The 23333-nt window shown below is 38.8% G+C and overlaps 1 protein-coding gene and 1 pseudogene across 4 annotated transcripts in view; one reads left to right on the forward strand and one right to left on the reverse strand.

Moving 5' to 3' along the window:
* ZNF24 (zinc finger protein 24) overlaps positions 1–23333 on the forward strand; it is a 37195-nt gene that overhangs the window by 3779 nt on the left and 10083 nt on the right. For 2 of the 4 annotated variants that reach the window (XM_081562449.1, XM_081562450.1), the window contains exon 4: positions 918–6515. The exons of 1 other annotated variant lie outside the window; for it this stretch is intronic. In XM_081562449.1, coding sequence (XP_081418575.1) covers positions 918–1456 — 539 coding nt within the window. In that variant the 3' untranslated portion in view covers positions 1457–6515. Of the gene's footprint in view, positions 1–917; positions 6516–23333 lie in introns of those variants that run through there. One more of the 4 variants, XR_014074783.1, reaches the window with a different exon arrangement.
* On the reverse strand, positions 3905–18853 carry LOC145534819 (small ribosomal subunit protein uS2-like; annotated as a pseudogene).

The raw sequence follows: 23333 nt of genomic DNA on the forward strand, positions 1-23333 counted from the left end.
TCTGACTCTTCAGTGTCTCTTTGTCAGCCTTCTTTTCTATCTGTCTCTTTTCTTAACCCTTTGTTACAGACTTGCTCACTATGTACAAGTTTTTTGAGTGCTTCTGCTCACCCTTTAGTAACTGTTTATTCATCAAAGCTTGAAGTTTCAGGAACGTCTTAAATGAGACTTGCTCATACCACTCCTGCCTACAGGTAGATTCACTGTGCACGTCTAACAGGGCTAGAAGTCACAGCTTTTCTAAATACCATGACAGATACCAAATACAGCAAGTTATTTTTACAGGAAAACTTCAGTCATTAAAAGAGCCTTGAATTTGTAAGTGTCGTGTCCCAAGTTAACACAGGATGCTCCCAGCTTACCTTCAGCTGCTTCTTGTCAAGACTGCTATATTCTTGTAGTCTAATCTTGGCTTTGACCTGCATTGTCTTGCTCATTTTAGAAAAATCACTGCCTGACAGATTGGTTACTTGCACTTTGTATTTTGATGTAATCTCTCCCTTTTTCAAAGCAAAACAGTGTGATTTCCTGATGGCAAATTTTGATTTATTTTTCTGACCTTAGCTGCATCTCTGTGTCTCCTAACAAACTTAGACTCTCTGAAACAGCTGCGGTTTTTCCACCCTTCGATTTTTGACCACCACTGTGTAACCCACTCCCTGTGCTACCACTCACTAGGGTGCAGCATTTTAATTCCTCATATGTTCTCATGCTCTCACCTCATTAACCTCATAATGAGTTGTTTTCATTTTTTTCTTTTTTGAGACTAGGCAGTATCATCACCAGTTTCATAGTGCTGTTTATAGACATATACAAGCTGTTTACTTCCAGTTCATTTTTTTAAAACTTCTTTTTTCTTAAGTTGTCTGTCCTCCCAGAATAGGAAGTGAGTGATTTACATTTTCTGTTTATTTCAGATGATGATGCTAGGACTGAAAATGGAGCTCTAGCTCCAAAGCAGGAGATTCCTTCAGCAGGAGAATCTCATGAAGTTCCCGGCACTCTCAATATAGGTGTTCCTCAAATCTTTAAATATGGAGAAACCTGTTTCCCTAAGGGCAGGTTTGAAAGAAAGAGAAATCCCTCCCGAAAGAAACAGCATATATGTGACGAATGTGGGAAACACTTCAGTCAGGGCTCAGCCCTTATTCTTCATCAGAGAATCCACAGTGGGGAGAAACCCTATGGATGTGTTGAGTGTGGGAAAGCATTCAGCAGGAGTTCCATCCTCGTGCAGCACCAGAGAGTCCACACTGGAGAAAAACCTTACAAATGTCTTGAATGTGGAAAAGCCTTTAGCCAGAATTCTGGGCTTATCAATCACCAGAGAATCCATACTGGGGAGAAACCTTATGAATGTGTTCAGTGTGGGAAGTCCTATAGTCAGAGCTCAAATCTTTTTAGACATCAGCGAAGACACAATGCAGAAAAACTTCTCAATGTTGTGAAAGTTTAAGAAATTAAAAAAAAAAGTCAGCACTCAGGTCTTTTTCTTCTGAAATGAAGACAAAATTAAAAACATGAAATGACATAGTTTTCCTATAGACTATTAGAAAATCCACTGGGAAATGTAGAAAATCTTCACCCACTATTATTATCTTGAAAGGAATGGTGTCATACCTGCCTAGAAACTGAAATTTTAAACTTAATTCAGGTGTTAATGCCTAATCTTCCATGTGATATTTCTTATTATTTTTCCTAATGATGAACTACCTGATCTTTGTCCCTTTGTTACAAAGTTTGCTTCTTAGATATATTATTTGTGTTGGTCATCGAAATGTTCTTTGCAAGGATACATTCCCTTCTACTTTGAAAAGCAACATAGGAATTACAAAATCTGAAAACTGAAATCACTTTTTCCAAATTTACCTGTTTCCTTTTACCTAATTTGAATATGCATTTTTGAAAATAGAAGATAAAAGGTGACCAAAAACCAGAGTGAAATGAGCCTTAAAACTCAGATAAGAAGTGACGGTTGATAAAACATCAAAAAGTGAATGGGACACCTAGATTGGGGAAGACTGACAAATACTTTGATCCCAAAATTGAAGTGTATCAAGAATTTGTTCTAGGTATAATTATCTGCCTGCTGGAAAACTCAAAAATAGCTCATCCTACCTGTAATTGAGAAGCAACCCACTCATGAAAATAATGTCCTCTCATGTATCATTAGAAAGTGAACAGTCTAAACAAACAGTTGTAAAGCTATGAAGGTAGAAATTATAACACTAGGGGAGGATCTGTAGTGAATGGCAGTGTTGAAGGGCAAATGTAAACAAGAGTAATGGTCTGTCTTGGCTTTTAGAAAACAAAAGACTTGAAGATCCAAGTCACTGTTATTTTTCTTTCATTTTTGTTGAGGACAGGACAATCCCTGATAGGTGGGGAACAAGGTATCAGGTTTTTGATTTTACTCTTTTGGTACAAAAGGGTTGAACACCAAGCTAACAGAGCAGCCATGCGTTTATTATTAAATTTTCTACCGACAAGGCACTGTGCTAGGTACTGTAACCCTGCCATGGGTAGGTAGGTATTCTTCCACTGTAAATCACTGGGGGTTGGTATAAAGCTGTTTCCTGTGAGTTATCCTCTCCCCCCTCCCTCCCAGTCTAAGCAGTCCTGGGATGGGGGGTCACCTCTGAGACTTCCTAGAGCCATAGTTCTCTTACCAGGGTGTTGTATTGGGGAAAGGAAGACTCAGCTCAAAGAGCTAGCCAGCTCGTCAGCAGTCTTCAGAGGTGAGTCCAAGATAACTATCACAGTTTGGAAGTTTATGGGTCTTTTATAAAAAAAAAAATAATAATCTCGAGTAGTATTGAGGTTGTACTTAACATATTAGGTTGAATAGATTGTTCTATTTAAAAAAGAACTAGGCTGTTAACAACTAGTTTATTATCAGAGTTGGTGGAGCTTTTTTCTTTAATTTTAAGTCTTAACACATTTTTTAAAAAATGTATAAAAGTAATAACATTGTAGTAGTAGGATTATATACTCCTTGGTTGAGAATCCCAAATACTGTGGTTCTGTTTAGTGGAAAACTCTGAAAGTTAAAAATATATAGAATATATGAGAAAAGGCTTTTTTATAGTGGGCATAATTGTGTGGAAAATGACCCATGTGAATAAAAATATTACATATTTCCAGAGTTTGGGGTTACATCTGGTGCTTGGATCAAATTAAAAAACAGAAGGTGCGATTTGCATGAGCCTGTTAAAAAGCAGAGTAATAAATGCAAGGCTCTCTGGTGGAGAAGTGAGGCGGAATGGAGCTTGTTTATAGATTTTTTGATAACAGTTAATTATAAGAAATGTGCTTTATAGATTAAGATTTATTGAAGTATAAATATGTAGTAATGATATAATGTATTTTAAGTTATACAAGAATATGTAGGGACTTTTGTTTGGGTCTTTATCTCTTTGTGGCTGAGAGGAAACAAGTCAGTGTCCAATAAAGCTATGAATTCCTCTGCTCTAAGATAAAACAGTCTTGGGTTGATTGATTTATTTATAACTGGCTTCTTTCCAAGTAGGTTCTGAAGTGGCATATTTGGAATACTGCTGGGATGACAGAATTCTTTTATCAGAGTAGGTAAGAAGGGAGTAACCTCTTGGTGGCTCAAGTTTCATGGTTGTTTAGATCTTCTGCCTTTCCTGTATACAAAGAAGCTTCCCTGTGATACATTTGTCATAAATGCCAAAGATGTTTGGTGTAATGTGAGAACTTAGAAAAAGGTATTAGAGTTGGCAAATGTGAGTTTGTCTTATCATCTCTGATACCTGTGTGTTGTTTCAGAAGGATTCTGAGACTAAGGCAAGGCTCTGGGGGAAAATGGACTGGACCCCAGAAAACTGGGTGACGATACACATTAAAAGGAAATGATTGTCTGTGTACTCCCCATCTCTGGTTATCTCTTCAGTGCTTTGTGATTTCGTCCGGACTTTGGTTTATGTCCACTCAGATGTTCATAGTTGGCAATTCTGGGGGGTGCCCAGCCTTTGATGAAGTGGTGATCTAGCATTGCCAAGCAGTGGCATCTGTTGGGTTAGCAAATGAACAGTCATTATTAACGGCAAGCAGACTGCTTATGCCTGTCCAATAGCCACTGAGCACTTGCTCATTACTGCGAAATTTTCTTGTGGTTTTCTTGGAGGTTGAACTCTACATATTCACACCCAGTTGGCACTTGATCATTTAGCAGTAGGTCTGTCACATTTGTGTAAGTTGCAGGGAGGGTTCTATGTACTGAAATAATCTGCATGCCAGTCATTGGGTTAGACACTACCCATCTCCCTTAGATTTGTAGACTAGGAAAGCAAGATTTAGAGATCACGTGACTTTGCATGTGGCCAGTTAGAGCTAAAACTCAAATCTAGTTCTGTGAACTCCAGGGATGTATTTTTTTTCACAATGCAATGAATGATGGCTATTAAACCTTGATTGGTAAATTTTATGCTTTTATCTTATGGTTAACAAATACAAAGGCTATTAAAACATACTTGTTTGACTTTTCTACAGTTCAGAAATACAAAATGAAAAAGGACATTTCTTTTTATGGTCTAAATTGACAAGTAATAATTATTTGGTTTGCTCTTCTTCCAGACTTAGGCTTATACATAATTAAGCAAAAATGTGTTAATAGCTGACACTTGTTACTGTACACAGACACTGTTGGAAGCGCTTTACCATGGATTAACTCTTAATCCCCACACCAAGACCATATGAGGTAGGTACATACCCCCATTTTACATGTACTGCACTGAAAATTGCCTCCTCACCCTCCCACTTGGATGTAGACTTTTATTTTTTTATGGCTACATACTAACCCATTGCATCAATATGCTATAACTGGGACTTCCCAGGCAGTCCAGTGGTTAAGACTAGGCACTCCCAATGCAGGGGGCACAAGTTCAATCCCTGATTGGGGAACTAAGATCCCACATGCCACACCGCGCAGCCTAAAAAAATATGCTGTAACTTATTAGACAACCCCTATTGGTAGGTAATTTCATTAGTTCTTTTTTTTTTTTTAATTACAAATAAAAGTAGAGTTAACATCCATATATATTTTGCTGCCTGTGGGTATTTCTGTAGCGTAAATAGCCAGAAGCGGATTTATTGGGTCAGGAGATGTACATATTTAACATTTGGAGAAATACCATGAGAAAAATTGTACCACTTTGCAACTCCATCACTAGTTAGAGCACCTCTTTGCCTACACTCCACCAACCCTGAATCCTTCAATGTGTTTGCCACTGTGATAGGCAAAAATACATCTTTTTTGTGTTAATAAGGAGAATTACCTTTTTATACTTTATTTGCAATTTGCATTTCCAATTGTGAATTGCATTTTCCCATTTTTAATTATGAAAATATAAATGACTGCCATCTCAGTGTACAAAACTTTTATATATGAGTGAAGAGAGACCCTTTTCTCCAGCATTTCCTATCACATTCCACTGCCCACAGTTTAGTATGCATTCATCTAATCTTTCCATAATTCCCATGTGAATATGCATATACATATAAATGCAATTTTTACATAAATAGGATATATATATGTATTGTTCTGCAGCTTGCTTATTTTTGTCTCGAAAACCAATCCTGAGGTCTTTAAATCTCCTTAATGGTTGAATAATATTCAATACTATGAAAATACCATTATTTAACTGTTCCCTTATTTTTTCTTTTGCTATTACATTGCCAAGTAAACATCTCTTTAATATTTTTATGCATGTGTGTGAGTATTTTTTTAGAATGGAGTAGAAGGTAGATTGTTGGGTCTATCAGATTGTTATCAGATTGTCTATCAGAGAACAATCTGATAGTAGACCCACCTTAGCCGTCCCAAAGGCCTTCATGACTTTCTGTTTTCACCAACTGTGTGGAAAGTGCTCATTTTCCCATAAAGCTTTACCTGCACTTGATAATTTTTATCTGATGGGCAAAAAAGAGAAAAAGGATCATTTTACATTTTCCTGATTAATGGCGAGGTTGAGGTTATTTTCATATATTTATTAGCCGTTTATAGTTTTATCATGGATAGTTTGTATCCTTCACCTGCTTTTCTGTTACGTGTGGATATATGTTGTTTCTGTTCAGTATCTCTTTCCCCATTTTGTGATAACAGAATAAATATTGTGGGGAACCCGTTCCCTGTGGCTTAGGTGAGTACATGACCAGGTCAGGCCTTCCTGAGTCCCACAGCTCCTTAGCCACAGTGATTAAAGAATGGACATGTAACCCAAGTCAGGCTAAAGAATGCCCTCAACGGAACTTCTGCTGGAACTCTTGGAAAGAACGCTCGACAGAGATCCCACGAACTAAGGACTGTGTAAGCCTGAAAATTTGTTCTTTGTGGAAAGAGTGAGGGGAAACTCAGAGGCTAGCAGAAAGGAATGAGAGCTAAGTTCTGATGTCATTTTTCTGGAGGCCCTAGATCCAGCTGTGCCTAAAGCCTGCCCTACCTCTGGACTTTAATGTTTTGTGAGCCAATAAAGTCCCTTTCTTGTTTAAAATAATTGAATTGGGTTTCTGTCCTGATTAATATAGGTTATTTGTATTTTCTTACTGATTTGTAGAAAACCTTTGTAATTTTAAATTCTAGACTTATACTTTATGCACTACCTAAGTTAATAAAATTAGCATGGCCTTCCATGATTTGGCCTCTGTCAACCTCTGCCATTGGTTACTCTACTCTTGTCTACACCACACAGCACATACATATACTTTAAATTCCAACAATAACTAAACACTGATGTTGGGAATGTCTGTAGATAAAAAAACATCACACAGTCAAGTCCTTGGCATTTCTCTTCCCATCCTTCTTACAGATTTATTAGCTTGGGACCCAGACTGGGGATTACACTGCTGAGTCTATGCTGTACCCACTTCCAGCCATCACTCTTAGGGAGTTCCCCTCAAGCACCCCCTGTATGTGACTTGGAACTCTTTCCCATGTCCTCCATTCCCCCTCCTCCCCCCGACGTGGTTTTCTGGGGTCCTTTTTTTAAATTTTTCAGGCCTGTGGGTTTGAAGTTGCTCAGGCCCAAGACTGCCCTGGGGTTTTATCTATTGCTTTTGAAAACTACAGATGGCAATAGGAAAAAAAAAAAAAGCATGTGATGAATGGTAAGGAGAAAATAACTAGGAAAGAGGAGACCACAAAACATCAAGCAGGAAATGGACTGCAATTTAGACAGGTCGTATAGGGAAGACTTCATGAATAGTGAAGTTTGAGAAAAGATACAAGTAAATGTAAGGAAGCACTCTGAGACTAGAGGAAAGATGTTCTAGGCATGGGAACAGCAAGTGTGAAGAATTTGATGTAGGAGCAGTGCCTGATTTGAGCAAGAGACAAGGCCAGTGGGGCTGGAGCAGAGTGAACATGGGTGGATGTAGTGGGTGAAACCAGAGAAAGGAGGTACGGGTGGAGAGTAGGGCCAGAGGGCCAGAGGGCCAGATTGTGGAATACTTCGTTAGCCATTGGCGAGAACTATGAATGAGATAGAAAACTATTAGAGGTTTTGGGCAAAGGAGTGTAATGAGTAGGTGCTGAGAATAAAGTGTCCCAACTAGTTTCTTTAAATTCATAAAAAGTGTTCTCTACATGTGTTTATGTAGATCTATAATATACTATTAATATAAACTAATATATAGCTACATGAGAAAAGCTTAGAAATAAAAAGCATTCCAAAAGTCTTCCATGAGTCCACAATCCTAGTATTATCCCATTAACAGTTTTACGTTGTGTCTACACCTATAAAAATGCACTCTGTATACCTGTCCCTGTCTCTACCTATTGTACTGTGTTTACAACAGAAAGAAAAATCTAGAAAGCAGTAAACAAAGTCCATATCTTGGTTTCTTAATCTTAGTGCCACTTTTCCTCTTAACTGTGGATCAACTGCTTCTACCTGAGGCTGCCCTCTCTGTTGGGTCTAAGCCACCCTCTCAAACCTACTGAAAGGCATACTCCAGCAATCCTTACTTCTTGCATTATAAATTTTTCCTCTCTTTGAATTTTTTGAATTAGCATGCAAATATCCTTTTATAAAACCATTACAAAATCCTTCAGACCAAGATGACTAACCTGCCTGAGCAAGTACAATATTAGATAAAATGTATCAGAAGCAAAGAATAGGAGACAGGAGATCCCTGAAATGGGAAATGCAAAGCAAATTTGGGGCTTCCCTGGTGGCTGAGATGGTAAAGAATCTGCCATGCAGGAGACCTAGGTTCAACCCCTGGGAAGATCCCCTGAGAAGGGAATGCAACCCACTCCAATATTGCCTGGAGAATTCCGTGGACAGTCCATGGGATCCCAAAGAGGGACACGACTAAGCAACTAACACTTTTAATTTTCACTGCCTGTGGCCTTCCAGGCCACAGCACAGGGAGGGAGAACTCAAGCAGAACCTGGCAATCTCCCTCAATGAGAAGATGGAGCAGGGGGCTCTGACAGGTTAAGGGGCTAGCTTTTGCAGGGTAGAGTACCAAAGAGGAGAACTAAACGTTGGAGATCTGCACAGGGTCCTTCACAAGCATTCAGCTGAGTGGAAACTATCTGAGGTGGAGGAAAGAACCATCCAGAAGAATTAGAAGGGGAATCACTGGAACTCACAAATGGCCAGAAATAGTACCATCAGGCAGAGCATAAAGCCTTAAAAGTGACAGGACATCTGTTAGACCTGTGGTTCTCAAAAGAGGGCAGTTTTGGCACACACACACCTTCCCTGTCCCCCCACCCCGCAATCTTACAGGAGGCAATTGGTGATTTCTGGAGACAGTTTTGGTTTTCACAGCCAGAGGAGATGAACCTATACTGGCATCTAGTGAGTGGAGGCCAGAGATGCTGCTAAACATTCTATAATGAATCATCTGGCCTTAAATGTCAATAGTGCTGAGGCTGAGAAACTGTGGGTCCAAAATGTAGTCTTACCTCCACAAGAGAAAAATGAACCCTAGACAACAGTGCCTGAAAGATACTTAATAGCAAGACCTAATAGGATAAAACTGTTTAAGTAATTTAAACACATCCAAGAACAAAGTTCAAGAATATATATATATTAAAAATACTTAGCACCCAACAGCATACAATACACAATGACTGGCATCCAATAAAAAATTGGGGAACTCATGTCATGCAGAGAAGCAGGAAAATGCAACCATAATAAGAAAAACCACTCAAGTTGATCCAGAAGTGACAATTAGACAAGCTCATTAAGACAGTTATTAAACTATTCCGTATGATCAAGAAGCTGTGGAAATACAGAACATGCTCAGTAGTGACATGAAATCTAAGAAAAACAACCAAGCTTTTGGAGATGAAAGCTACAATATCAGATTTTTTTAAAAAACACAGATGGGATTAATTGTGGATTAAACACAATAGAAAAAAAAATTACCGTAGGTAAGACATAGCAAAAATCAATCAAAATGAAAAAAAAGGAAAAGAAAACACTGAGAAAAAATGAACAGAGCTGCGGTACAATATCAAGCAGCCTAGTATGTATAACGGTAATTAGAGTTCCCGAAGGTGAGGGGAGAAAGGAACAGAGAAGTATTTCAACAAATTATTTCTGGGACACAGTTTTTACAGGTAAATTTTTAGCCATGAAATATATTAGAAAAAAAAGTCTCGATTTAATTACTTCAGCTTCCACTTTAAGAAACCAGAATAAGAATAAATTAAGCCCAAAATAAAGAGAAGAAAAGAAAGACTAGATTGGAAATCAATAGACAACAAAAATAAGAAATCAATTTCTATACTCTATTTCGACCAAAAGCAACTTTTTAAAAAGAACAAGATAAACTTCTAAGTCAGACTGATCAGGGGAAAAAAAAAAGATGCAAATTATATCAGGAATGAGAGGTGTGACATTACTGAATATTAAACTAATTCTCCACATAAAGAGTAGTAATCAAGTTTGCTAAACTCCATATGCTGGTTCCAATACTAACTTATTGTTTGAGTTGTCAGCAGTATTTTGCATAATTGACATTTTCATTTGGCTTCAGGAACAACACGCTTGGTTTTTCTCTACCTTGTGGGACGTTTCTTCTCAGTCTCAATGCTGGTATTTCCTCAACTCTCTAGCCTTCAGTATGTTGGAGTGCCTGAGGGGTCAGCGTTCACGTCTCTTTGGTTTTCCACCTATGTTCACTTCTAGGATCTCATCTGGTCTTAGGTCTTTACAATTAGTACCTAGGACTCCAAAATCTATATTCCAGCCTTGACCTCTTCTCTGAATTACAGGTTCATAAATCCCTTTGCCTACCAGATATCTCCACTTTGATGCCTACTTTAATCTGGGTTCCCAAGAAAACAGAGCCTAAAATTAAACCTTATTGTTAATTCTTTATTGCATGTGTGCGTGCTCAGTTATGTCTGATTCTTTGCAACCCCCTAGATTGTAGCCAGCCAGACTCCTCTGTCCATGGGATTTCCCAGGCAAGAATACTGGAGTTGGTTGCCATTTCTTCCTCCAGGGGATCTTCCTGATCCAGGGATGGAACCTGGATCTCCCGTGTCTCCTGCATTGGCAGGTGGATTCTTTTCCTCTGTTGGAGTGGTGCAATCTCAGAACATGATGACTGAAGGTAAATGGGTAGTGAGGCAGGGAAAAAGAAAGGTACAAGTGGGTGTTACTGTGTCTACAGTCAAGGCACAGCTGTTTGCATAGTTTCACTATCTTCAGAGTGCATGTGGTATGAACTAGGTCATCTCACCATGGCGTAGGAGGAGGGAGATGACTTTTCTTCAGGCTCCCCTCAGTTTCCACCATAGAACATCAACTCCACACTCCCAGGTGGTATCAATGAGCCCCTCCAGCAGCAGCCACTGGGAAGTCAGGATCCAAGACAGCACAGGGGGAATGGCGGGCCAGAGATCCAGGGGGAGTCTGGCGCTGCAACCTCAAGAGTGGATGGTGCAGGCAGTCTTCTTAGAGGGTCATCAGTATCAAAGAGCAGAAACCCTGGCCCTGCAAATAGGTTTATAAGTGGAGCTTGGAACAGTGATTCATTAGGCATCTTCAACCTAAGATGCCCCAATCAAACATTTAATTTCTCCCCAAACATGTAGTTTTCTTGTATCTTATATTGCCATCTTATAAAGTGGCAATTTTATCCTCCCAGTTGCTAAGGCCATAGCCTCCCCATCTCCCTGCTTTACTCAGTTCCCCACAAGGCAGCCAGATCATAGAAACCAGACTATACCATTTCTCTGCTCAAAATCCTGTTTCTCCTTGCTCTGTTTGAATGTCAAAGGAACATTGTGTCTGCAACTTCAGTTCAGTTGCTCAGTTGTGTCTGAATCTTTGCAACCCTATGGACTGCAGCACGCCAGGCCTCCCTGTCCATCACCAACTCTTGGAGTTTACTCAAACTCATGTCCATTGAGTCGGTGATGCCATGCAACCATCTCATCCTCTGGCGTCCCCTTCTCCTCCTGCCTTCAATCTTTCCCAGCATCAGGGTCTTTTCAAATGAGTCAGTTCTTCCCATCCGGTGGCCAAAGTATTGCAGTTTCAGCTTAGCATCAGTCCTTTCCATCCTCTTAATTTCATGGCTGCAGTCACCATCTGCAGTGGTTTTGGAGCCCCCCAAAATTAAATCTGTCACTGTTTCCACTGTTTCCCCATCTACTTGCCATGAAGTGATGGGACCAGATGCTATGATCTTAGTTTTCTGAATATTGAGTTTTAAGCCAACTTTTTCACTCTCCTCTTTCATTTTCATCAAGAGGCTCTTTAGTTCTTCTTTGCTTTCTGCCATAAGGGTGGTGTCATCTGCATATCTGAGGCTATTGCTATTTCTCCTGGCAATCTTGATTCCAGTTTGTGCTTCATCCAGCCTGGCATTTTGCATGATGTACTCTGCATATAAGTTAAATAAACAGGGTAACAATATACAGCCTTGATGTACTCCTTTTCCTATTTGGAACCAGTCTGTTGCTCCATGTCCAGTTCTGACAGTTGCTTCTTGACCTGCATACAGATTTCTCAGGAGGCAGGTCAGGTGGTCTGGTATTCCCATCTCTTTAACAATTTTTCAGTTTGTTGTGATCCACACAGTCAAAGGCTTTGGCATAGTCAATAAAGCAGAAATAGATGTTTTTCTGGATCTCTCTTGCTTTTTTGATGATCCTATGGATGTTGGCAATTTGATCTCTGGTTCCTCTGCCTTTTTGAAATCCAGCTTGAACATCTGGAAGTTCACGGTTCACATTACTGTTGAAGCCTGGCTTGGAGAATTTTGAGCATCACTTTGTTAGCATGTGAGATGAGTGCAATTGTGCAGTAGTTTGAGCATTCTTTGGCATTGCCTTTCTTTGGGATTGGAATGAAAACTGACCTTTTCCAGTTCTGTGGCCACTGCTGAGTTTTCTAAATTTGCTTGCATATTGAGTGCAGCACTTTCACAGTATCATCTTTCAGGATTTGAAATAGCTCAACTGGAATTCCATCACCTCCACTAGCTTTGTTTGTAGTGATGCTTCCTAAGGCCCTCTTGACTTCTCATTCCAGGATGTCTGGCTCTAGGTGAGTGATCACACCATTGTGATTATCTGGGTCATGAAGATCTCTTTTGTAAGTACTTTTGTGTATTCTTGCCACCTCTTCTTAATGTCTTCTGCTTCTGTTAGGTCCATATCATTTCTGTCCTTTATTGTGCCCATCTTTGCATGAAATGTTCCCTTGGTATCTCTAATTTTCTTGAGATCTCTAGTCTTTCCCATTCTATTGTTTTCCTCTATTTCTTTGCACTGATCATTGAGGAAGGCTTTCTCATCTCTCCTTGCTGTTCTTTGGAACTCTGTATTCAAATGGGCATATCTTTCCTTTTCTCCTTTGCCTGCAAAGTAAGTTGTCTGCAACTTACTCCTAAACAATCCAGGAAAAAAATTGAAATATATATAGAGATATATCTGGGTAGATAGAGTAGGTAGGTAGATAATAATAAAGCAAATGTGATAAAATGATATTTGGGGAATCTGGGGGAAGCACATATAGGAACTCTTTGTACTCTTCTTGCAATTTTTCTGTAAGTTTGAAATTATCTCAAAATTCAAAGTTAGAAAAAACCATAGCCCTGAAAGGGAGAGAGCAAATTACTAAAAGAAAGTCAGGTAAGGTGCTGTTACTGAGAAATTTTGGGGCAGGGAGAGGGAGGAGGAATATTGAGAAAGCAATTATAAATATCCCTTACAGCCATATTTAAAATGAAGATGTAGAGCTATGTTTATGATATAGGAATATTTCTGGTACAACAATGGAAAATTTTTCATTTGCCACTGTCAATATGATTTTTAGAACAAAGTACACATACATGTAATATGGCACTCATCAAAATACTCTTGGTCTACTCTTCTCATCAGGTGGCCAAAGTATTGGAGTTTCAGTATCAGTCCTTCCAGTGAATATTCAGAGTTGATTTCCTTAGGGTTGACTGGTTTGATCTCCTTGGAGTCCAAGGGACTCTCAAGAGTCTACTCCAATACCACAGTTCAAAAGCATCAGTTCTTCGGTGCTCAGCCTTCTTTATGGTTCAACTCACATCTGTACATGACTAGTGGAAAAACCATAGCTTTGACTCTACAGACCTTTGTCAGCAAAGTGATGTCTCTACTTTTTAATATGCTGTCTAGGCTTGTCATAGCTTTTCTTCCAAGGAGCAAGTGTCCTTTAATTTCATGGCTGCAATCACCATCCTCAGTGATTTTGAAGCCCAAGAAATTGTCACTGTTTCCACTTTTTCCCCTTCTACTTGCCATGAAGTGATGGGACCAGATGCCATGATCTTAGTTTTTTGAACGTTGAGTTATAAGCCAGCTTTTTCACTCTCCTCTTTCACCCGCATCAAGAGATTCTTTAGTTCCTCTTTGCTCTCTGCCATTAGAGTGGTATCATCTGCATATCTGAGGTTGTTGATATTTCTCCCAGCAATCTTGATTCCAGCTTGTGATTCATTCAGCCTGTTTAGTGTAAGTGTTAAATGATATTGTATAGATTCAGTCTGCCTGCCAGAGAACTGGATTCCAGTTTTTTGAAAGAAGTTGCTTTTAATGTGCCCTGGAGGCTCAGCTGCAGCTCCTTGACAGCTGGAATGATCAAAAGCCTGAAGGGTGTTCTAGGGAGATGTGGAGAGATGGGTGTGTCAACATCCTTGGGAAAGCTAGCCTCTTGTTCTAGTTTAAGAAAGGAAATCTTCCTCTGTAAGGAACATAATCCACAGCTTCCATAAAATTAGTTGGGTAATGTATGGTCTTTTTCTATTACCTTGAAGAGATTGTGTGAGATTGGTTTATTTTTTTTCATTTACTGTCTGGAAGTATTCCCTGCTGAGATGTCTGGTTTGGAATATTCTTTATAGGAAAAATTTAAATTACAGATAATGTCCTTAATAGACATAGAGCTCTTCAAATTTTATATTTCTTATTATGTCAATTTTAGATTCATTTTCTTATCTTCAGGTAAAATTATTAATCATATCCTTCATATTACCCCTGTAATGGATGTAGATCTGTGCTGATGGCCACTTTTGCATTCCTTACATTGACATACAGGACTTTTCTCTCTTTCTTGATTGGTTTTGCTGGGAGAATATCAAATTTATTCTTTTCCAAAAAATGAGCCTTTGGCTTTATTTTCTTTTTAAAATGTTTGCTTTCTAGTTCATCAATTCATGCTCTACTATTTCCTTCCTTCTCTTTTTAAAAATAAAAACAACTTTATTTTCCCTAAACTTGATTTCCATTTTCTGTTTAAAGTCTATGGTAGAGTGGTTTAAAACCACTCAGTGGTCTTCCTTGCCCATTCCAGAGCAGTGGGAGCTGCAGACCAGTCTTCAGTGTCGGGCTGCATACTCCAGTCTTCAGGAGGGACCTGCTGAGTAGGCACCCAGGGCACCTGTACACCGCAGACCAGTCTGGGATCTCAGGTTGAGCAGCAGTAAACTCAGGAGCTAGAGCTGTCCATTCACACTGAAATGCCTCCTTGGTCACAGCCTTTTCAGCAGCAGCCTGCTCCTCCTTTTCAATCTCTTCTGGGTCTGTGTGGAAGCTGAGATCAGGTGTGACCTCCTGTGGGTGTTCACGAGAGATGGTGTACGAACGTGCACAACTTCCTAGACCAGCACCCATCACCTCAGACCCACTGAGTGAGCTCCCCTGTTGTTGGAAGGAATGGCAATGCCCGCAGAGCGCAGAGTTGAGTCTGTGTTACGCAGAGCAGTGGTAGGCAGGTTAACCTAAGAGGTCTCTGTAAGAGGCTGGTGGGCAGCCCTAGGACCAGTAACCACCGGAAGTCTCCACTCCCAGAAGACTGCCTGGATCTGGTGAGTGAAATCTCCAGGAGTGACACAGTCAGCAATAGGAGTGGCCTCAGGGCAGCAGCAAACTTCAGCACAGCTTGGTGGCCAGTATGTCTGGAGGACAGGACACTGACATTAGCTGAGTTTTCAGTGGCATCGACGGCATGGCACAAGCTGCCAGAACTTTCTCACAGATTCTCTTCAGATTTATGAGGTAGACGCCATCACTTTTGCCTTTTGTAGATTCACTGTTCCATTTGGAAGTCAACCTAAGTTTCTCCTAAGTGGGTTCCTTATGTAAGGAATTTTCTTTTTAAAATAGTTTAATTAATTTATTTATTTGGCTGCACCAGATCTTGGTTGCGGTGGCACGCAGGATCTTTAGTTGTGGCATGTGAGCTCTTAGTTGTGGCATGTGGGATCTAGTCCCCTGACTAGGGTTTGAACCCAGGCCCCCAGCATTGGGAACATGGCATCTTAGCCACTGCGCCACCAGGGAAGTCCCTATGTAAAGAATTTGAGGACCTCTTCTTCCTTCTTTTGCAGGACATAAAGGGCTCTGGATATTGTGAGTATTTCTCTTTAAATTATGATGAGAAACCAGAACAACCCATATGAATCTCTCTCTACTTTCCCTCGGGGCTTCCCAGGTGGCTCAGTGGTAAAGAATTCACCTGCGAAGCAGGAGATGCAGGTTCAATCCCTGGGTTGGGAAGATGCCCTGGAGAAGGAAATGGCAACCCGTTCCAGTATTCTTGCCTGGGAAATCCTATTGGCAAAGGGGCCTGGCAGGCTACAATCTATGGGGTCACAAAGCGTGACTAAACAGCAATAGCTACTTTCTTTAGATTTACTTGATATTCTTTTTCTAACTTCTGGTGATGGAGACTCAAATCACTAAATTTTAGCCTTTTCCTCTCCCCCTAATACATGCACTGAATGCTATACATTTCTGTTTAATCAGGAGGGACCAGGACTTTAGTTGTATCTTACTTTATCTCTGTGGATAAAGTTGTATTTCATTTTATCCAGATAAAAATACATTCTAATTTCCATTGTGTTTGTTTCTTTTACCCATGGGTAGTTTAAATTGTTTTTCTTCATTTCCAAAGATTTGGGAATTTTTTAAATGTTTATGCTGTTGATTTCTAGCTAATTTTATTGTTGTATGAAAACATATGCTAAGGCTATGCTAATAGGTAGTCACTAACCAGATGTAGCTATATAAATTAATTAAAATTAATACAGTTCATTAGTCACATAATTTAAGTGCTCAGTAGCCACATGTGGCTAGTGACTACTGTATTGACTCTGGTGTCTATTGTATTGAACAATTCAGATGGAGCACAGAAAATTCTGTTGCATAGCCCAACTCTAAATGATTTCAGTCTGACAAAATTTGTTGAAGCTTGCTTCACAAACCAGCATATGCTCAGTTTTGGAAAATGTCCTCAGTGTACCTAAAAAGAATCGTTTCCTGCCATTATTGGTTGCACTGTTATCTGTATGTCCATTAGGTAATTTTATTAATCATATTGTCCAAATATACTATATTCTTAGACATTTTTTCCTGCTTGTTCTCTTTTACTAAGAGATTTGTGTAAGTCTCCTACTAAGATTGTAGGTTTACCTTTCTCATTTTAGTTTCATCAATTTTAACTTTATATACTCTGAAGCAAAATTGTTAGGTGTATACACGTTTAGTGTATTTCTATTTTCTTGGTAAACTGACTCATCAATAGTCTTCTGGGAGTGGAGACTTATGGTGGTTACTGATCCTAGGGATGCCCACCAGCCTCTTACAGAGAGAGGCCTCTGTCCATTTTATCTCTAGTAAGACATTTGCTTTAAAGTCTGCTTCTTGTCTAATATTGGTACAGCTATTAGCAGGTTTCTTTTGGTTAATGTTTGAATAAAATGTGTTTTTCTGTACTTGTATTAATATTTTAAATTTCCTGGATTTTGATAGTTTTGCCTGTGTGTGTGCTAAGTTGCTTCAGTTGTGTCCGACTCTGCAACCCCATGAACTGTAGCCCTCCAGGCTCCTCTGTCTATGGAATATCCCAGGCAAGAATACTGCAGTGGGTTGCCATGCCCTCCTCCAGGGGATCTTCCCAACCCAGGGATCGAACCCCGCAGTGTATGTCTCCTGCATTGATAGGCAGGTTCTTTACCCACTGAGCCCCTGGGGATCCCCTTGATAGTTGTATCTCAAGTAATATGATTAATTTAAAAAAATTCTAGTCAAGAATCTTTGTCTTGTGTCCACTTGCATGTAACATGGGCTTCCCAGGTGGTGCTAGAGGTAAAGAAACCAATTGCCAATGCAAGAGACGTAAGAGACGTAGGTTCAATCCCTGGGTTAGGAAGATCCCATTACTTGTCGGGAGCCGCGATAGGCATTACTGACAAAATGGAGGCATGGCCCCAACCCCCTCTCCTCATCCCACAGGCACGGTCCCGGGATGAAGGAGTTAGGTCTTGTGATTCTGACTTGTCCTTTCTTTCCTCCGGTTGAGTTGGCTGGAAAGAATGTTATAATCCATAAAGTTAACTATTGACATTTGTTCAAGGATCTTTACAAAGAATGCTCCAGGATGAGCACATAGGCTGCAGCTTGAGACCATGGGAAACATTGTTATCTGAAACCTGCCTGTAAGGGGAATGTTTATGGCAAAAGAAGTTTGCTGAGGTTAGAGGTTAGGAATAATTAAGAATAGTTAGAAGCTAAAAGTTTAAGGTATGTTGTAGTGTTGGCATATTTTACTATAGCCTATGGAAACTAGGTATTTTAGAGATACTAATAGCTAAAAGCCTTTTTAGGAGATGATGAGCTTAAGTTACTAGGGGATAGCAGGATTTAAAGAGATAAGAAATAAATGAGGAATGTAATATACAGCCCAGAGACAAACTTGAGTTACAGTGTTATCACAAGGACACTTAAGAGGGAACTCTGAAGGACAATGATTTATGGAGACAGTAAATATGGGTGAGGGGAAACTGAAGATGTCATACCTCTGACCTAATGCTTTTGTAAAAGTATAAAAGAAAACCTGGGGCTTCCCTGGTGGTCCAGTGGCTAAGACTCTGTGCTCCCAATGGAGGGGGTCCAGATTTCGATCCCTGGTCAGGGAACTAGATCCCACATGCTGCCCTCACACTGCAACTGGAGAAGGTTATACACCACATCGAAGACCCAGCACAGCCTAAATAAATAAAGTAAAAATGTTTAAAAAAAAAAAGAAAAAAGAAAACCTGATGCTTAAAATAAACATGCAGCCCAGTGCTTTGAGCGAGAGACTGCATCATTTTCTCCGCCGACACCGTCCATCCTGAGGGAACCCCTGGACCAGCTGGAGCAGGACTCCGGCAATTACTGGTGTATTTGGGCTTACACCTATCATGTTCCTGTTTGTTTTCTATTTATATTCTTTTTCTCTTGCCTTCTTTGAGATTAATCAATAGTTTTTATTACTCCATTTTACTTTTTGTTAAATTGATAGTTATATTCCTCTTTTACTCTAGAGATCACAACACGCATCCTTGGTTTATTGGAACCTAATATAAATGAGTACTTCTACCATTTCCCTGAGAATGTACTTAGATCCTGACTTTAGGCATTCTTACCTTTTCTTATAGTCAATATTTGTTTAGATTTACCTTCAGATTTATACTTTCCATGGCTCTTCATTTTTCCTTAAGTGTTCTCTTGTGCCTGAAGAGCTTCTTTTAGTATTTTTTGTTTGAGTCTGTGAGCAATGAATTCTCTCCTTTTTATTTGTCCGGAAATGTCTTTACATTGTCTTTACTTTTGAAAATTATACTTCCAAGATATCTCATTATCTTCCGGCTTTATGTTGAGACGTTAAGCCTCAGTCTATTTGTTGCTTCCTTGAATATAATGACTTCCCCCCTTCTTAATATTTTCTCTTTTCTTTGGTACTATGTTAGGCATGATGATATTCCCAGCTATACTTTCTTTGTAGTTTTTGGTGTCTGCGGTGCTCCTTTAATGTATGACTTGATTATTCATGAGTGTTGGAAAATTCTTGACCACTCTTTCTTTAAATACAGCCTTTGTTCCATCATCTCTTATTTCACTGAGATTCAAATTTTGTGTATGTTAGGCCTTTTTGATGACTTAGTAGCTAGCTCAGTTCATTCGCTCAGCCGTGTCCGACTCTTTGTGACCCCATGGCTTATAGCTAAGTTGTGTCCCATCGGAAAAGACCTTAATGCTGGGAAAGATTGATGGCAGGAGGAGAAGGGGGTGACAGAGGATGAGATGGCTGGATGGCATCACCAGCTCAATGAACATGAGTTTGAGCAAACCCCAGGAGATATTGAAGGACAGGGAAGCCTGGCGTGCTGCAGTTAGCAACTGAACAAGAAGGTTTGTTTTTTTACCATAGCAGGTATGATTCCTATGCTCTCTTCTGTATCTTCTATAACATGTTTTTCTTCCATGTTTCAGTCTTGGTGTTTTCTACTTATGCATCTCTCACTAACTAACATTTCAGTGTATCCAATCTGCTGGGTACATCATGTAAGTGGGATCATAAGATATTTGTCCTTCTGTGTCTGGCTTATTTCACTTAGCATGATGTCTTCAGTGTTCCTCTATGACATAGTGTGTATCAAAATTTCCTTTCTCTGTAAAGCTGAGTAATATTCTATTGTATTTATATACCATATTTTGTTTATTCATTGTCTGTCAATGGACATTCAGATTGTTTTCAGCTTTTGGCTATTGTCAATCATGCTGCTATGATTAGTGTACAAATATTTGAGTCCCTTCTTTCAACCATTTTGTGTATGTACCCAGAAGTGGAATTACTGGATCATATTGTAATTCAGTGTTTAATTTTTTGAGGACCCACCACACTGTTCCTACAGTGGCTACACCATTTTACATTCCCATCAGCATTGTGCAAGGGTTCCAATTTCTCACCAACAATATTATTTCCTTACTTCCTTCTATCCCTCCTTCCTTTCTTTCTTAAATAATGGCTATCCTAATAGGTATAGAATGACATCTCACTGCATTTGGTCTGCATTTCCCTAATGATTCATGATATTGAATATCTTTTTATATGCTTTTTGACCATTTTTATAACTTCTTTGGAGAAATGTCTATTCCAGCCATTTGACCAATTAAAAAATCTGGTTAGTTATTGTTGAGTTGTAGTGATTCTTTATATATTCTGAATATTAATCCCTTATCTGTAAATCTATGGCTGTTTCATGTTGTTTGGTAGAAACAAATGCAATACTGTAAAGCAATTATCCTTCAATTAAAAATAAAAAAAAAATTTTAGATCCATCTGTATATAATTTGCAAATATTTTCTCAAATTCTATGGATTTCCTTTTTCATTCTGATAATAGTGTTCTTTGATGCATCGAAGTTTTTAATTTTGATGAAATCCACTTAATTCTTTTGTTTCCTCTTACGTTGTCATATCCAAGAAATCACTGACAAATCCAATTTACTCCATGTTTTCTTCTAAGAGTTTTGTAGTTTTAGCTCGTATGTTTAGGTCTGTGATCCATTTTGAGTTAATTTTTGTACATGGTGTAAGGGAAGGGTCCAAATTCATTCTTTTGCTTGTCTATATGCAGTTTTCCCAATGTCGTTTATCAAGAAAACTGTCTTTTTACACATTGAATGGTCTTGACACCCTTGTTGAAAATCATTTGACTGTTTATGGGAGGGTTTATTTCTGGGCTCTCTATGCTCTACACTATTCCATTGGTCTATGTGTTTGTCTTTATGCCAGTACCACACTGTTTCTGTTACTGTAGTTAAGTTTTGAAATCAGGAAGTGTGGGATTTCCAACTTTGTTCTTCCTCAAGGTTGTTTTGGCTATTGAGGGCTCCTTGGTATTCCATGTGAGTTTTAGGATGGATTTTTCTGGGTCTGAAAAAATTGTTGTTGGGGTTTTGATAGGGATTTCACTGAATCTGTAGATTTCTTTGGGTAGTATTTACTACTATCTATTATTTAGTGTATTTAACACCATGGAGAGTCTTCATTTATTGGTGTCTAATTTCTTTCAGAACGTTTTGTAGCTTTTAGTGTATAAGTTTTTTGTTTCCTTGGTTAATTTTATTATTTAATGTACTTAATACCATGGGATGTCTCTTCATTTATTGGTGTCTAGTTTCTTTCAGATGTTTTGTAGCTTTTAGCATGTCTTTTGTTTCCTTGGTTAAGTGTATTCTTAAGTATTTTATTATTTTTGATGCCACTGTAAATGGAATTGCTTTTTTTCAAGTTGTTTATTGTTAGTGTATAAAAACACAACTGATTTTTGCATGTTGATTTTGTACCCTACAAATGTGCTAAATTGATTTCAGTTCTAACAAGTTGTGTGTGTGAGACTTTAAGTATTTTCTGCATATAAGGTCATGTTATCTACAAAGAGATATCATTTATATCCCTCCTTTCATTTATTTTTCTTCCTAGTTGCTGTGGCTAGGAGTTCCAGTGCTATATTAACATGGCAAAAGCAGGCATTCTTGTCCTCTCAGAGGAAACGTTTTCAGTGTTTCACCACTGAGTAGATGTTAACTATGAGTTTTATATGTATGGCCTTTATTATTATCCAGGTATTACTCCTAGATTGTTGAGTGTGTGGGTTAAGTCATGAAAAGGCGTTAAATTTTGTCAAAGAAAATTTTTTTTGCATCAATTGAGATGATCATGTAGTTTTTACCCTTTACTCTGGTAATATGATGTTTTACATTGACTGATTTTCATATGTTAAACCATCCTTGCATTTCAGAAATAAATTTCACTTGGTCTTGGTGTATAATCCTGTTAATGTGCTATTGAATTCTGTTTGGTAATATTTTGTTGAGGGTTTTTGCATCAATATTTATAGGAGATATTGATTTGTAGTATCTTTGTCTGGCTTTGATATCAGGTTGATCCTGGCCTCATAAAATGAGCTTGAAAACATTCCCTCCTGTTTTTTGAAGGCGTTTGAGATGGATTGGTGTTTCTTCTTTACATGTTTGGTAGAATTCAACAGTGGAATCATCTGGTTCTGGGCTTTTCTATGTCAGGAATCTCCTTACTAGCTATGGTTATATTCAGATTTCCTATTTTTGATGATTCACTTGGTAAGTGTGTGATTCAGACTGTGATAGTGGATATCTGAATCTTCCAGTGTCCTTTGGTTAGATTTCTTGGCCATTTGCCTTGCTAGCTTGAGCATCAGCAAATGCCAGGGGAATCAACTGGCATAAAATATCTAGCCTAATTCTCTTTCCCTTCCCTTTTTACTTTATATACTTCACTATTGTTTAAATTTTTACCATAAGTAGTGTTATTTTTGTAACTCAGAAATGACCTAGTGAGCAAGCAGATTTAGAAAACTGGGGGAGAATGAGCAGTGTAGGTTGGCTACCAGTTATTTTATCTGGATGGCAAGGTGTTTAGTAAGGAATTCAGGACGATGATATCATGAGTGTGTCAAGTTTATGAATTTTAAGTTTACCTGTAGGACACTAGATAGTAATGTGTAGTAAGCAGTTGGCTCTTAGTGTTTATCCTCAGGAGAAATAGCTAACCTTCAGATATAAATTTTATCATTGTATTTTTCTTAACTTTTAAAATTCCCCCAAAACAGACGATAATCGATTATATGCTTTTCCCCTCCTACTCACTTCTCACTTCACCCCTACTCACTTCTCAACCTATCGTCATGTCTATGCCATTTAGCTCCTCTACTTCTGGACCTCGTGATTTTATTTCTAGACTTCCAAAATGGTTTTCCTTTCTGCTCTTTCTTCCTTTTTAGACTTTTCTGAAAGCAAGATGATGATCATGCCATTCCCTGATTCACAGATCTTAACAGCTTTCCACTACTTTGAGAACAATATGCAGAAATATGAAATCTATTCCAACCATACCTAGTACTTTTGTTTTACAGATGACACTAAACTCCAGAAAGTTGAAGTGGTGTCTGCTTATTTAGCATCACACTTAACTGGCTTTTCTCCTACTTCATTTT

The sequence above is a fragment of the Giraffa tippelskirchi genome, chromosome 14 (assembly GCF_054371585.1).
Source record: "Giraffa tippelskirchi isolate mGirTip1 chromosome 14, T2T-mGirTip1v1.2.pri, whole genome shotgun sequence".
NCBI lineage: Eukaryota > Metazoa > Chordata > Mammalia > Artiodactyla > Giraffidae > Giraffa > Giraffa tippelskirchi.